The 15,021-nt window shown below is 40.0% G+C and overlaps 1 protein-coding gene across 1 annotated transcript in view; it reads right to left on the reverse strand.

Moving 5' to 3' along the window:
- PGAP1 (post-GPI attachment to proteins inositol deacylase 1) overlaps positions 1-15,021 on the reverse strand; it is a gene marked incomplete at its 5' end in the record, with an annotated part of 63,854 nt that overhangs the window by 41,499 nt on the left and 7,334 nt on the right. The window contains 8 exons of the mRNA XM_080932837.1: positions 75-158; positions 1,541-1,596; positions 2,262-2,367; positions 3,179-3,245; positions 4,504-4,556; positions 6,661-6,818; positions 10,379-10,550; positions 12,499-12,674. Coding sequence (XP_080788963.1) covers positions 75-158; positions 1,541-1,596; positions 2,262-2,367; positions 3,179-3,245; positions 4,504-4,556; positions 6,661-6,818; positions 10,379-10,550; positions 12,499-12,674 — 872 coding nt within the window. The remainder of the gene's footprint in view (positions 1-74; positions 159-1,540; positions 1,597-2,261; positions 2,368-3,178; positions 3,246-4,503; positions 4,557-6,660; positions 6,819-10,378; positions 10,551-12,498; positions 12,675-15,021) is intronic.

Raw genomic sequence — 15,021 nt, forward strand, 5'->3', positions numbered from 1 at the left:
ATGGGACCATCTGCTGATATGAAAAGAATGAACCACAGCTTTCAAATTTAAATAAGATGTGCCAGCCTTCTTACCAGCATGGTGCTCTGACAGTAGGCGTGAGTGAAGCTTTTCCTATGGTTTGCAAGAGGAAATGCAAAGTAAATCTTATCAGATTCCTAGAAAAGAGAGAAAAGAGTTTAAGTACAATGAGTGGATAATTTCATCATTCAAATCTCATGGTAACAAGAATAAACAATTATCACATTATCGCTGTCACTAAGAACAGATGTTGAGGAAGGGAAGGCAAAGGGTGAGGAGACAGACTCAGACTGCAGAAGGACCGTCCTGGAGTCATCAGCATTTGTGCCTCTGTGTGTGGCGATCCGCCTTTTAGCTACTGTTTTTGTTTTGTTCTTTGAGCCAGGGTTTCATTTTACAACAACGCCTGGTCCAGACCAGGCTATAAAGACCAGGCTGGCCTCAGTCTCTTGGCGATCCTCCTGCCTCTGCATCCCAAGTGCTGGGATTAGAGGTGTGGTGTGCAGCACTGTGCATGGCTGTGGTAACCAAGCTCTCGGTCAGTCTGGCTACTGAAAAGGTCATATAACCAACAACCTAACCAGAGCCAGACTCTGCTTTGCAGGCACAGCTTCCTAAATGAAATTTTTTTCCTTAAATAAGTAGCAAACTGGAACACTGGAGGAGGAGACGCTTGTCACTCTGAGTGTGGCACTCACCTGGAGGAAGGGCGCACTAACAGACAGCTAAGTAGCTGTGCAGGAAAGAGTAAGGAGACAGACCTGGGATGGTTTCAACTTGTCAGGCAGACTCAGTGATCTCAGTGAGTGCTCACATATTCATAATCATGAGCTGGCAATGGACACCCCGGAGAACGGTGCCATGCAAAAGAACATATTGTCCTTTCCTGGGGGACTTGTCTCACTGCGGACAAACTGAGTAGATGAGGGAAATGTTTCTGTGAAGTATTATTCTAATCAATAAGCGAAAGAGAAATAGGATGTAATCGTTTTTGTGTCCTAAATTAATTCATTCAGACATTCCCTGCCAACTGCTCATGTCTCAAGAAGAGATTCTAGGAAAAGAAAAAAAAAACTAATAAAAAATAGAATCCATCAGGCATTTAGATGCAATCACTAAATCACAGGAAGAAGAGCTGGTAAAGGACCGAATGACCACAGAGATGCGGTCAGCGGAATGAACCGGTATGAAATTCCATCATAAAAACTGACTGATATTTTGTCAGTAATTTTCAAAGAGTGGAAAAGATACTGAGGAGGAATACAGACATATCAGCCAACAGGGATGTTTAGGCCTCATTGGGAACCTTAACTAAATAAAAACTGAACAAAAAAAAGGGTGGGGAGGGGTTTCAAATTTGTGATAAAACAGGTAAATTGAACAGATTCAACATTTATTATTAAGGTATTCTTACCAAATCATGGAAAAAAATAGATGTGATTTGTTCTTAAAAGTTCTTAACTTTTAAAGATAAATAGGAGAATCAGTTTGGACAAAAATACACTGATAGAATACTTACATTATAAGCCACATAGGACCATCTGGACACTTTTACTGGAACCCACATAGATGTCCCTTAATGTGAAGGAAATTAATTTATTTGCCTCGTTTTGTTTCCATATTACAAATTTTCTTTCTCTTCTGACTTCTGATAAACACTTATTAACACTAACAACTGGGTCCGTAAACACCGGCTACTTTAATAAGAGAGAAAATCCAGAAATGCACTCCTGTGCTTAACATCAACCAGTGCTCCCATCAGGTGAGAATTATAAACCTGCTCAGCATCTGTAGCTTAATGGAATTCCCAACAGAAGGACATAAGCATTCCCCCGCGCAAAACACAGTATATGCTTAAGAGAAAATTTATCAATGAGACAATGTGCTGGTAACTCAAAAGAGGGCAGAAAAGTAAATGGCTCTGAGAAATAAAGATGCTATAAATAATATAGCCCTCTCTTTGGGAAAAAAACGAGGGTATGTAACTCCAACACCTTTCTACTTATCAAGTTATTTTCAGCACAAAACTTTTACTAGCACCTTACAATTTGCTTTTCTACTTTACCCTTTCAAACCAAGAATTTGTTAGCACCCTGATAGGGAAATCAGTAAATAACAGAACTATCGTACTTGAAATATTCCAACTTCCGCTAGTACCAAATACTAACAACTGTGCCCTAATAACAGATTTATCAAAAATAAGAATGAAAATTTCCACTTTAAAGGTTACTGCCACAAACCTGTTAGGTCAGAGATTATGGACGGATTTTCCTCAAAATGTTTAGCTGGGTGTCTTATAAAATGGTGATTCAACACAGACAATTTCTTCTTAGGCTTTTGAGTTATCTAGAAAGAACATTAATATAGTCGAGATCATTACATCATGACAATTTGATGAAGCATTGCTTTGAGTAGCAAAGGGTCAACATTTACTCTAAGTCGGGCACTGTTCTGAACAATACACTACTAACTCTAGTCCTCACAAAACTCTAAAAGGAAGTATGTACCTGCATTTTATGAAAAAAAGAAAAACTAAGGCACAGAGAAATAATCTGTTTAAAGTCACTCAGCTATTAGGATTTGGGGCTCTGCTGTAATAAAAACAGACTGTCTCAAACACTAACGTTTTCTCCAGGAAGAAGAGGCCGGAGCCAAGGCTCTTAAAACCATTCCCTTGGAACAGAGATACACTGCCAAGATGACCCGAGGGAAGGCAGTTTAAGATGAATAGTATCAGCTTGTTCCTAACTCACAGAAGACCCTGAAGCTAACGATCACAAGCCTGTTAATTACACTGAAATGGTCCTTACCACAAGCCATCCAGCAGTCGTTAAGAAATTGACAGTAGCTTGATGCTGAGTTACCGCATACATCATGATCTTATCGATATGCTTAAAGAAAACTTTACAACATGGTTCAAGAGAACCTAGTAAGAAAGATTACGATGTTCAAACTACATTACTAAGGAAAGTTAATAATTAGTCTGTAATAAATATTTTTCTTAAATTACAAATAAAAGACAGAGAAATCTTGTATCAAACTCTGAAGTGCTCAAAGAGCCGAAGGCAGGGTTAAAGGGTCCTTTGCTCTCCAGTTTCACTGTGTCCTAAACTAATGTTTATATGGCTAAAATCAGCGTTGGTTTAAAAATGCATACTTGTTTGGTGTCGGCATCAATGAGGTCAAAGAACGCTCGAATTGTAGTCAACTGCAACTGCTTACACCTAAAAAATAAAGGAAGCACATTCTTAAAACACACACCTAACTTTTTTATTTGAAATTATTACTAGTGTGGCGTTTATTTATTAAAAATAAAATACATGTTAGAAACTACCATGCTTTCTTTTTCATTCTTTGAAAATTTAATATCTTGGCCATATCTAGCCCTTGCTTCCTCCCCAATCCTCCCCTTATCTCCCACACCACACCTCCTTCCCGCTTTATGTCCTTCTCCTAAACCTAATTAATTTTTAACTCACACATGCATGAGTGTGGGGTAATCCATATGGGAATGAGGACTCCACCAAACCATACCTCCCTCTCCTACAAGCAGCCAACTGCCAGTTTTGACTCAGATATGCACAGTTCTATTAGTCAATGGAGTATATATTTCTTCAATGCTTTACGCTAAAAAGGTTTTCAGCAGACCATTCAGTGTATATATTAAGGTTAAAACATATAAAAGCAAAACAAATTAAATCTTTCTGGGTATCTGATAGCAGAACAGCCTTTCTGTTGCCCGTGTGACTCCTAGCTACAGGTATACATTGTATCTGCTCCCCCTACATGCCTGCACTGTGCAGAACTTGAAAACACATATGCAGGCAGAGGAAGGAAAGATAAAAGAGGTTTTTTTTAAGATTTATTTATTTTATGTACACTAGTACACTATAGCTGTCCTCAGACACACCATAAGAGGGCATCGGATTCCATTCCAGAAGGGTATGAGCCACCATGTGGTTGCTGGGAACTGAACTCAGAAACTCTGGAAAAGCAGCCAGTGATCTTAACCACTGAGTCATCTCTCCAGCCCGGACAAAAGAATCTTAAAGCCAGAGCCCAAGGAGCCAGACACTGAAGCCTTTGCTTTTCACAGTCCATATGCAATCCCTTACGTTTCTATATATGAGGTATATATAGATCTAGTTTCTAACTGGTTCCCTTTGCTGATCCCCAGTGGCCATCACAGCGTAGCTATATCTGGGTACAGTGACGGGCCAGGAGCTCAGAAGGTTCTCTGCAGGCACATCTGACTGCCCAGCTATGACAAACCCTACATTTAGTATTTGATGCTGGTGTCCATCAGAGGTTGTCAAGGAAACCATGGTCAAATAAACAAGAACCAAGTTATGAGTTCTCAATCTTGGTTGTTCCTTCACTCTTGGGCTTATTTATGAGTCACATTCTATGAAAGCTAACAAACCAGTGACTGCATCAGTGGGAGACAGTGCAGACAAATCACCAGTGTGATTTTTAACTTACCACACAATGGAGAGGTGGTCTGTCGAGACCCAGGTCTTAGGCACTGCCGAGCTCTGAAAGGAAAAGGAAAAGGAAAAGAATCAAACTCAAGCACATTTACTATTTCCCACTGCTGGATTTTTCAGACTGAGAAACACATATGTTAACTTTAGTATATTGTTGAATTCTTCGATTGAAATGATTAATTTTTACAAAAGATGATCCAACTATATCATTCCCTACATAATGTAACTAATATCATTTCTGGTTCCCAAGCTTCTATTATTCTTTTAAAAATGAACGTAAACACAAATCCTATGCTAAAGTTTAACATCTAACATTTTAAAAACACAATTTAAAAAGCTGACCTTAACATTAATAAAAAATCTTATTAGATAGAGAATCTTATTAAATACGAGAGCTTTTTTACATAAAGACATTTTTTTTAACTTTTACATAAATGCAAAAGGGACTCAGAGGGTCGGCAGTTGGGATATAAATACATAAATATATATTTTTTAAAAAGTTCCAATAGATATTTCAGGATTTTAGTTTTGAGTAAACCACTACTTGGTGCATTCTAAGATGTAATTTTTGTAAGATGGGAGTGTGCTTAAGAAATATTTATTAGCATATATTAACCACACAAAGTGAGGTTGATTCCATACATTCACATAATATACACCGATCATTTGCATACTCTATAACTCTTATTCCTCCCTTTTTATTTATAAATTTATGGGTACTTCATAAATTTGACAATCCTGTCAGTCAAGAGTTCTCTACGGTTCTAAGATTGTATTAGCTCCTGAGCAGTGTAGCAGGCAACTTGTGCCATTATCAAGAAGATGAAAGTGTTTTATTTTCTTTGGCTTTATAAAGGCCACACACGAACGCTACCCCTCCCTTCCTCTACAGCTCAAAGAACACTGCACAGGGTGGGCAGAGAGAACCAGGAGCCTGCTAATAGGAAAGCAGCCGTGAAAAGCCTTCTTCTAAGAAGGGCAAACCCTGCAAGCAGGAGCCCACATCAGCCCTGGTTACTGACACGGGCCGCACAAGAGTAGCCCTGTCAACAGCCCTTTAGGGATGGAGGAGTTGCTCGTGAGGCCCTACTGCTGAATTATTGGCAACTGACAGATGCTGAGCAATGGTGTACCTACAGGTAAGATCATCAGGCTCCAAAGGATCGATCTAAACTCATGGTCATGCTCACAGAGAGCCCGCGTTAAACTCAGCGGGTCACAAACCAAAACAGATGTGACTATGCGACAGTGATTAGTGAAGAGGGAGGATATTGGCAAGGTGGGAAGGACAAAAGAGGAGGCAGGGAACAATCAGAATATGTTATATTTTTATGACGTCAGAGGGGAAAATGTAATTAATAAAAATAAATACATTTTATAAGGGTGGCTGCTCGTGGAACCATTTGCTGTTCACCAAAAGTCATTCATGTCTTTACAACAAATAGCATGGCTAGACCCCTTGGCCTCTCTGGCTTTAGGAAGTTGCCGGATGCCTCTAATGGTGTATGAGCAGAAGTAATTGGTGCCTTTTCAACTCCTGTGCTCCACCCGATTCTGATTTTCCGTCAGCTGAACTAGTGGTCACTAACGTGGTATCCCGGTGGGTGTCTGGCATCAGCCTAGGTCCTGAATCAGAACTCACCCACTGACCTACACAATAAACATTTAAATTTAAGATACTATTACCTATACGGGATATATATTATAGCAATTTAACCTATGCTACAAACACAATTATGGTCTTAGACTCACCAATTTTCTAGACCCAATGAATATAAATCTAATCTAACTACTGAGATAAACAATGAAAAAGATCAACTCTTAAAAACCATTATTTCTTAATTGACTTTAATAGCATACATATAAACATGAAAAATTACATAAACTATTTGAGAGTTAAAAAAGAAGAGTCAAGTCCTACTATAGACAGTTGTGGAAAAAATCTGTAAGTAAAATATTTTCATCAGAAATATAGACAACACATTACCAAATGGATTAGAGGAGACAAGGAAACACACACACACACACACACACACACACACACACATACACACACACACCAGAGCTCATTTACAAGCAGGTTTATACTATTTCCCTTTTGGAGTTCCACTGTATCTAATATATTACTATGCAGAATCTTTAAAATAATTACCACAACAGATAAGGCACTGGTGTGATGGCTTAATTTTGGTAGAAAAGTCAGTCCTGAACGAACTTGGTAATCCCGGAATCCTCCAGCTACAGAAAGTGTAGTCAAGTTTATGTGCCGAGCATTTAAAATCCAATAGTTGTTTACAGTCATATAAAACTCTGGAAGGAAATAAAAAAGAAACTCTAAAAAACAAGCCATTTTATGCAACAATTCTTAAAATACTGATATTTACCTGTATTTCTAACTTTAGCTATTTAGCCCATAAGTAATGTTATTCACATATCCCTGTTTTGAGAAATTTGCATATATTCCCATGTTTGCAGTCAGAGTACAGATACTGAGACTTAGTAAAGGCGTCAGCAGAGACAAAGGCCAGACTGTACCTTTCATTAGGTTCACATGCAAACACATCTCTGTACCCAACAACAATACTCCACAAACCATGGCAAAGAAACCCTTATATTCTTCCAAAGACCACATAAACTTTGCTAAGAAGTTGTAGACAGCAGTGTGTTCGTTTCATGACTTACACTGTGTTCAGTCCCAATCATATTGTATATATTAAATATGCATATTTTTTGCATATAAAGTACCCTCAACAAGGTGGTCTTCAAAGAGGAGACATATACTTCCCCTGCCACAAAAGTGTTCCAGTTTTGAAGGCTTAGCAACCCTGCCTTGGATAACCATTGCCACACATTATCACTTAAGTTCCTACAATGACCAGGCCTGTGCCATAGTAATTTTAGGGTTACACTTCTGAAGGAAATCTCATGCTTAGGATTTTACCCTTTAAATTCAGCAGTAAATTTAAAGTGATGAGTTTCAAGGCAATCTTTCACTGCATGTATGAAAAGTAAGAAGAATTTAATGTTGAATACTGAGGCCAGGACAAAGGAGATCTCATTTCCTTTCAGCATTGAAACTTAAGGCTTTGCTTTGCTCCATCAGATCCCATTCACGGCATTAGAAATTTGCTACACAGAGTTCTTAAGACCTCCGCAGTATGCACTTGAGGCAAGTGTACCAAGACCTGATGTATCGACGGCCTCGGACAAATATCAATGGAGCTAAAAAATATTAAAGTAAAAGACAGCTACAAAACTGCTCAACTAAGTATTTTCTTGACAAACTATTGAGATAGCTTAGTAAGTGGAGTTAAAGTCAAGAAATCTTAGAGATTTCAAAGCTCGCAGTAGATTATGAAAACACAGAACAGAACTGGTCTGATGCTCTATCTCCTCCCTCCTCCCGTCTAATCTTATCCTACATCTCCAGAATCCTGAATGAATGCCCAGGCTCGCTGCAGAGTCACACCGTGGCCACAGTTCAGTTTAGATCTGTGCATACATTCCTGCTTCAGAACAAAGACATGTAAGACGCCCACACGGGCCCTGAAAAGAGCGTGGGAGCATACAAGTCAGAAAAACTGAGCTGGGCGTGGTCCTGCAAACTTGTAAACCCAGCAATGACTGCGCAATCTCAAAGCTTAGTCCCGAATCCTGATCCGAGCGTAAGAGCATGAACTGCGGGGAGAAAAGCTGCTTCCGGTTTGCACCCGTCTTACCCTGTGAGGACGGCTACGGTCAGAAATGACCCTCAACGGGCTGGTCCAGTGCAGGACCAAGGAATCTGTTCTAAAAGTCATACGTATTGTATATACCTCGAAAGCTTGAAACCCAGGACTATATTTTTTTTCCACTCTAAGTCTGAAGACTTAATTAATGAAATAAGAAATCAGAAAGGAGGAAGAAAGCAGGTTTCCTACAACTTAGGAAAAAGCACCCTAAGTTTTAGAAGTGAATCACTGCTGTTCTTTAGAACAATTAGAACCTGGCGGTATTGAAGGGTGTGACATCTGCCTAGCAAATACAAGGGTCTAGTTGACAGTGGGCTCCCGCTGCTGAAGAGGCCACGTCACCGAGTTATAGAAGATGGTGAAATCAAGCAGATACAGACCTGCAGATTTATGTTAAGAGAAAAGGTAGGAAAACGAAAGAGGAACAGGGATTGAGAGAAAAAGATCAAGATGGAGCTGGGGAAAGCGGACTCAGATCCTGGTGGCTGTAATTGGACATAGGTAAATATAAATATTTAAAGGGATTCTATAGGTCTTTATCTCATATGGAAGGGCAGTTGGTATCTTTGTCTATTGGATGTAATCTTACTGTATACAGGGTTTGTGAACTGAGAATCTATTATATAAATCTGTGTGAAAAGTCACCCGGGCTTTGAAGTGACGTTTGTCATGGGCGGTAGGGCGGGCGGAGTGAACCACCAGGGACAGGAATCTTGTGGAGAGTGTAGCTCGTGGTTCAAGTGACACTGCATTCGGCTCCACACTAGAGTGGCATCTACGGAGTGAGACCGTGGGGGCTGATAAAGAGATAAGCCTTTTTATTTTTAATATTTACCGTAACACAGACCTGGAAGCCTCATCCCTAGCAACTATCTCTAATAATGCTTTGAGATGCTATGCAGCCTACCAAAGGAGAAAAGTAATTATCAATCATCCCCAGCTGTGAACCCTGAAAGTTACATCAGTGACTGGCCTGGAAATCATGCCCACCTGCTGCAACAGAGGCAGGAACAGCATGGGAGTAACCAGTAACTTTCCAACCAAAATTAAGTCCTGCTCTGTAGATTGTCCGGAAACTGTTATTTTAATGTTAATCCCACTTCCCCAAGAAGGGCTGCCCAGTCACATACTCAAGAGGCAACTATCTGAACCTTCCCATTTTAATTAGTAAAATATAGGAAAGCCAGTGACTTGGTGGGGTGAGAGAGGTGCAGAGAAGGGAGGTCTAAGAGGTCAGAGGACGGAGAGGAGAGGTCATGGCAAGATGAAGATCCCCGAGGACCAGCTAGACCCAGGTGAGATTGATTGGTATTAAATAGCTATGAACATTAAGGATTTTACAGGTCTAATGTCTCATATAGAAGGGCAGTTTGTATCTTTGTCTATTTGATGCAATCTTGTTGTGTAGAGGGTTTGTGGATTGAGAGTTGAATATATAAACCTGTATGAAAAGCTGTCAGGCTGTAGAGTTGTGTGGGATTTTGGGGTACAGAAACACCCTGAGACAGAGGTGGAGAACAGGCGGTAGTAAACCACCAAGAAAAGGGAGTTGTGCAAACGGAGTGAGATCCAGGTGGTGGCTTGGACCAGGTGCACGCAGGGCTGATAACGAGATAAACCATATTTTATTTTTTAAAATTTACTACAATACTGCTCCACAAGATGAACACATAACTTACTCCATTATTGGACCTGTGGCTAGATATGTCATAAACCTTAGGGGAGAACCTTCCATTATGCTGCTAAGTGGACACAGGGCTAAACTGACTCTTGGTGCTTCCCAAGGCTGGGGGATCGTTGTAGAAGAGGAGGAAGAAAGAGTGTAATGGCTGGGGAAGAGGTTAACTGAAAGGAAGCATTTGCCTGACACAGCAGGGCAGCTGCACTTGTGAATGTACAGTGGGTTTCAACGGCAACCATGAGGGGAGATGGACCATTCGCTGTGGCCAGGAGACACTGCAAGTGTCTGGGGTACACCGCTGGGGACGCAGTCAGGCCAGCAGTTAGAGTAGATTAGGGGTGACTCCCCTAGTAATTGTCAAAACCAAAACAAAAGCAAAAATCTCTAATGGAAACAGCTCCAACGACTTGCCTGCTTCACCCTGTCCAGAGAAGGTGGGTTTGAATGTCAGCACTTACCTGTAATGAAACGGTCTAGTGGCATCACAGGGGCCACATGAGGGGTAGCTTGTGTAACAAGAAGATTGATCAGATCCTGTTTAAAGTTTTTCAGTGTAAGCAATGCTCTGGCAACAAGGCCACCCATAGAGTGACCAATTATTGCCACGCTGGTGGGGGCAAATTCCTGACCCTGTTTTAAAACAAAGAAAGACAAAATAAAATCCTTAGTATCCTAAAAAGACAAAACTTAATACTTCTGTTTGCATATAAGCAACAAAATAGCAAAGATAAACCACAGAAATACCCCTCAAAAGAGAAAAATCTGCTCTATTTGGTCATGATATACTAAACTTTTTTACTGCTGAGTTTAGTAGTCTGGTTGAGAATTTCATATTTATGATCCTGAATTTTATAACCCTTCCGTTTCTTTTTTAATGGCTGTTGTGTGTTCTCTACTTTTTTCTAAAACAGAATTTTATCTCCCTTATTCTTTTAAAGTCCTTGTCTAGTTCTGCTGCTGGACTGAAAACTGAGTCTTTTCCTTCCTCTGTTCTTTTGAAAATTGTTTTGTTGCAGCTGCTGCTTTAAGATCAGTATTTGTTCTTTAATGTGGACTAGGACTTCACACGGCGGAACGCCACCGAGTCCTAAGGTTTTCCTTCGTGCTAAGATTTTAAAAATTCTGACAGATACTGCAGAACCCAGATTTTCTGTTTCGTATGTATCAGTTTTATAATTTAAAAAACTTTATATTGAGTTATTTAAGTTTCCAGGCAGGAAAGTGTGGGTAATATTCCTGTATCACATTCTCCATATGTAGAAATATACCCTCATTAGTCCCTGACATTGTTACTTTTTCTCATTTTTTTAATATCAGTCTAGCCATAATTTACAAGTTGCTGATCTTTTTTAATGAATCAGCTGTTGGCAGAAGTTAGTTTTTGTTGTTTTATGTTTCTTTAATTTCTCCTCTCACCTCATTTTCTTACTTTACTTAACTTTATTTTCTCCCACCTTAGAAAGGCTGTAAACTAAGTGACTGATTTGAAAGTTTACTCGTTTCTAATATAAGTATTCAAAACAGTATTTCTTTTAACCATCATCTAATCCTCTAAATTTATTAGTTGAAAGTTTTGTCCGTGTATAAAACATAAACTCCGATAGGCCTTTTTATTTTAATTCAGCTCAAAGTATCTTCAAATCTCCTTTGTTAAAAACTCTAAGTAATCTAGAAATAACAATTTAAAATTTCTTTTTTTTTTAACTTTTAATTTAACTTTGCTATTTTGGGGAAATTAATTACCTGGTTGTAGTATTTTAAAGATTATTAATATCCACAACCCAGGATATGGCTTAGCACAGAGCACAGCTTAGTAAATGTTCATTGTATACTGAAAGAGTATTTCTATAGCTGTCGAGTAGTGTTTTAAAGTTATCGGTACACATTATGCAGCAGAACCCGCTGAACAGTGTTCAAATCCATAGTTTACTGATTTTCTAATCAGTAATAAGAAGAGCAGGGCTGAAATTGCTAGTGCTGTTTGTGCTAATAATGCTAATTTCTTTTCTTGGTTCCACTGGATTTTGCTTTGTGAATTTGGAAGGATTAAATGAATACAAATGATTTGAGGGTTTTTTATTTGTTTTTGTTTTATAAATTTGTTGGGTTTTGTGTCTGCCTTACTGCTGGGGCCAAAGCAGCTCAGGAGAGGCAGAACAGTCTGTGATTAGGGGTCCAAGCCCATGTTCTTCCAGGTGAGAAGCACCGAGATCTGGAATTGATGCTGGGGTCCTCAATCCCCTGTGTACCCAGATGTCACTGGGGACCACCAGGAGTTGAGAATGAGGCCATGGGGTCATGTTTCCCCCACATGCCAGGCAGAAAGGCGATAGCGGAGCTTCAGGAGAGACTCAATCCAGTTCAGTTCTGAGTGAGTGCAGAGTCTGGAGGGGCCGGAGGAGAGAAGGCCTTCTAAATCTGGGAGATTTAGGCCAGCTCTTTACTAAAGGCCTCCCCTCACAGCAGTCCTGATGAAGGCAGTCCTCGCTTGTCCAAAAGTCCCTCAAAAAAAAAAGCAAAACAAAACAAAAAGACAAACCTCTGACACTGCTGATTTGCATACTTATTTATCCCCTACCTTGTAGAGCTTGAGAATTGCTTTGATGCACTCATGCACAAACTTGGTCTGCTTCTGAAGGCTTCCGCCATACAGCGCCACCAGCTCTTCGTTGAAGTTGACACTGAAGAAGTCGAAGTGGTACTTGAAGTCGATGTCTTCTGCTTTCCTAAGCGCAATGGAGCCAATGGAACGGACTGTGGGATAGAAGAGAAGAGGGCTCACCATACAAAAAATCCTGAAAAAGCTCTGTCACAAATGCACATCAATGATACTGGGTAAGAACCCAAGGCTGTAGCTCAGTTGGTAAAGTGTTTGTCATTCAAATATGAAGACCCTGAGCTCAGATCCCAGAATCTATGCTAAAAGCCAAGAACGTGCTACCAGGACTGAGGAGGCCAAAACAGAAGGATCCTAGAGGCTTGCTGGACAGATCTCTAGGTAAATCTGAGAGCTACAGCTTCAGAGAGATCATTAAAAAAGAAAAACAGACAGATGAAGGAAAAAAGAAAGGAAAAGGTGGAGAGTGATTGAAAAAAAAGCATCCAATGGCAATCTCTAGCTTCTTTATCATCATTATTATTATTTTATTGGATATTCTCTGTATTTACATTTCAAGTGTTATCCCCCCCCACTCCCCTCCACTTGCTTCCATGAAGGTGCTCCCTCTCCCAACCCTCTCCACCTCAGCGCCTTGGCGTTCCCCTCCATGCTGATACACGCATGATGTTTAAGCATCCTTCTTGCTTCCACGCTTGTGAACTCCCTTCAAAGTGGGGCCATAGTTTTGTCCTTTTCAAAACAGCTAGCTGTATTTATTAGATCTGTGAACATTTTAATTTCACAGTTTTGGTGTTGTCGAACAGGTGGTACCAAAGGGAAGAATAATATGCTAATTCTAAGAATATAGTCAATGCACTCAGTAAAGATAAGAGGATATGTAAAACCTGTGATGGGGGTTAATGCGACTAGGGTACCACAAGAACAGAAACGTATGTGCTCTAAGATGTGTATAAAAGGACATCATTTGTAACTGCCAATGTGGAATTATACAATTTATCTTCTCTAAAAATCATACAAAAAGAACAACATAGTGTTAAATAAATGGACAGTTTACAGTTCCTACAGTAACTCAGAGGACTTTTACAGACAAAACAGACTGGAAGAATCCAAGCACAAAGAATACGTACTTAACGGTCATACAGTATAAAGGTTAAAAACATCCCCAAAGCAATAAAGTGCCAGGATGCACACTTAGGTATTGAGACTACAAAGGAAGTTATAAAAATTACCACCGTAAAGTTAGAATTGAAGTGTGTGTGTGTACGGGAAGGAAGCTCTACCCATGAAGGAACTCAGGATTCCAGGATGCTGGTAACCTAGTTCTTCGCTGAAGTTTTAGTTATCTGTAAGTTCACTTTGTAACAGCTGCAAATTTCAAACTATCATGGTACTTAACACAAAAAAATCAGATTGTATAATTTCTTACTCAAATCATGTTTCATATCCCTCTCAAGTAAATATTCAGTAGCTTTCCCCAGAGTGCCAGTGCACACACGTTTGTGTGTGTGCACATACACATATTTCCATTCTAACTTCACTTTTCTCTGTGTGTGTGTGTATGTGTACACATACACATATTTCCATTCTAACTTTTTCTCTATGTGTGTGTCTGTGTGTACACATACACGTATTTCCATTCTAACTTCATTTTTCTCTAGTCATGGTGGTGGTCCTGAGCGCAAACATATTCTTTCATCAGGGACTTCCCTAAACTACGTTCAAGCTCTCCTCGAACCCCATCTCCTCGGCGTGGCCTCTGCTGTCTACCTCATTGAAAGAAGCCATGTTCCCACTACTTGCCTTCTGCCTCCTTTAGTGTTCCCTCGTTTATCTCTCATAGCTTTAATGTTACTGGAACAGCTACTGATGCTGGGTTCCAATAAGAACATGTGTTTGATGAGGGAGGGACTTCCTGCCCTGTTCTCCTCTGGATATTTAATACCTAGAACACTCCCTGGCTTCTGGTAGACACTCCACAAATATGTGTAAATGACCAATAAGCCCGTATGATTACCACACACATGTTAAAATAAGTCTGGGTTCATTACATAACAACTCCCCCAGCGTTAATAAGAATGGAAGCTGACTTTGTTTATAAACAAAACTTCAGATTGGGTATCTGGCTGCTATGCCAGAGACTCTGACATCCTCCCCACCTTTCTGTAATCCCCCCATACGGCTAGCTGTCTCCACCCAAGGAGAGAAACTGATCTCTTCTCTTGTTCAGCATAATTGAAGATTTTTATCTCCCCACTGAATACTTCAGATTTCTTCTTAGTAACTTCATTTCCAACATACACCTTCCTTCACCTCTGAATATCTATAAATCTGTTCACCCTGCCAGACACCATCTGATTCTTCTCTCTTTGCAGCGTTCGACTCTTCTTTCCTTCTCCTTTTACTGTGTACTTTCTCTTGAAGGAAGTGGCATGTAGGGTCCCCCAGTAGGTGTGATGCGGTACGTGACAGAATAAACTTTTC

Source organism: Micromys minutus (assembly GCF_963924665.1).
Source record: "Micromys minutus genome assembly, chromosome: 19".
Classification (NCBI taxonomy): domain Eukaryota; kingdom Metazoa; phylum Chordata; class Mammalia; order Rodentia; family Muridae; genus Micromys; species Micromys minutus.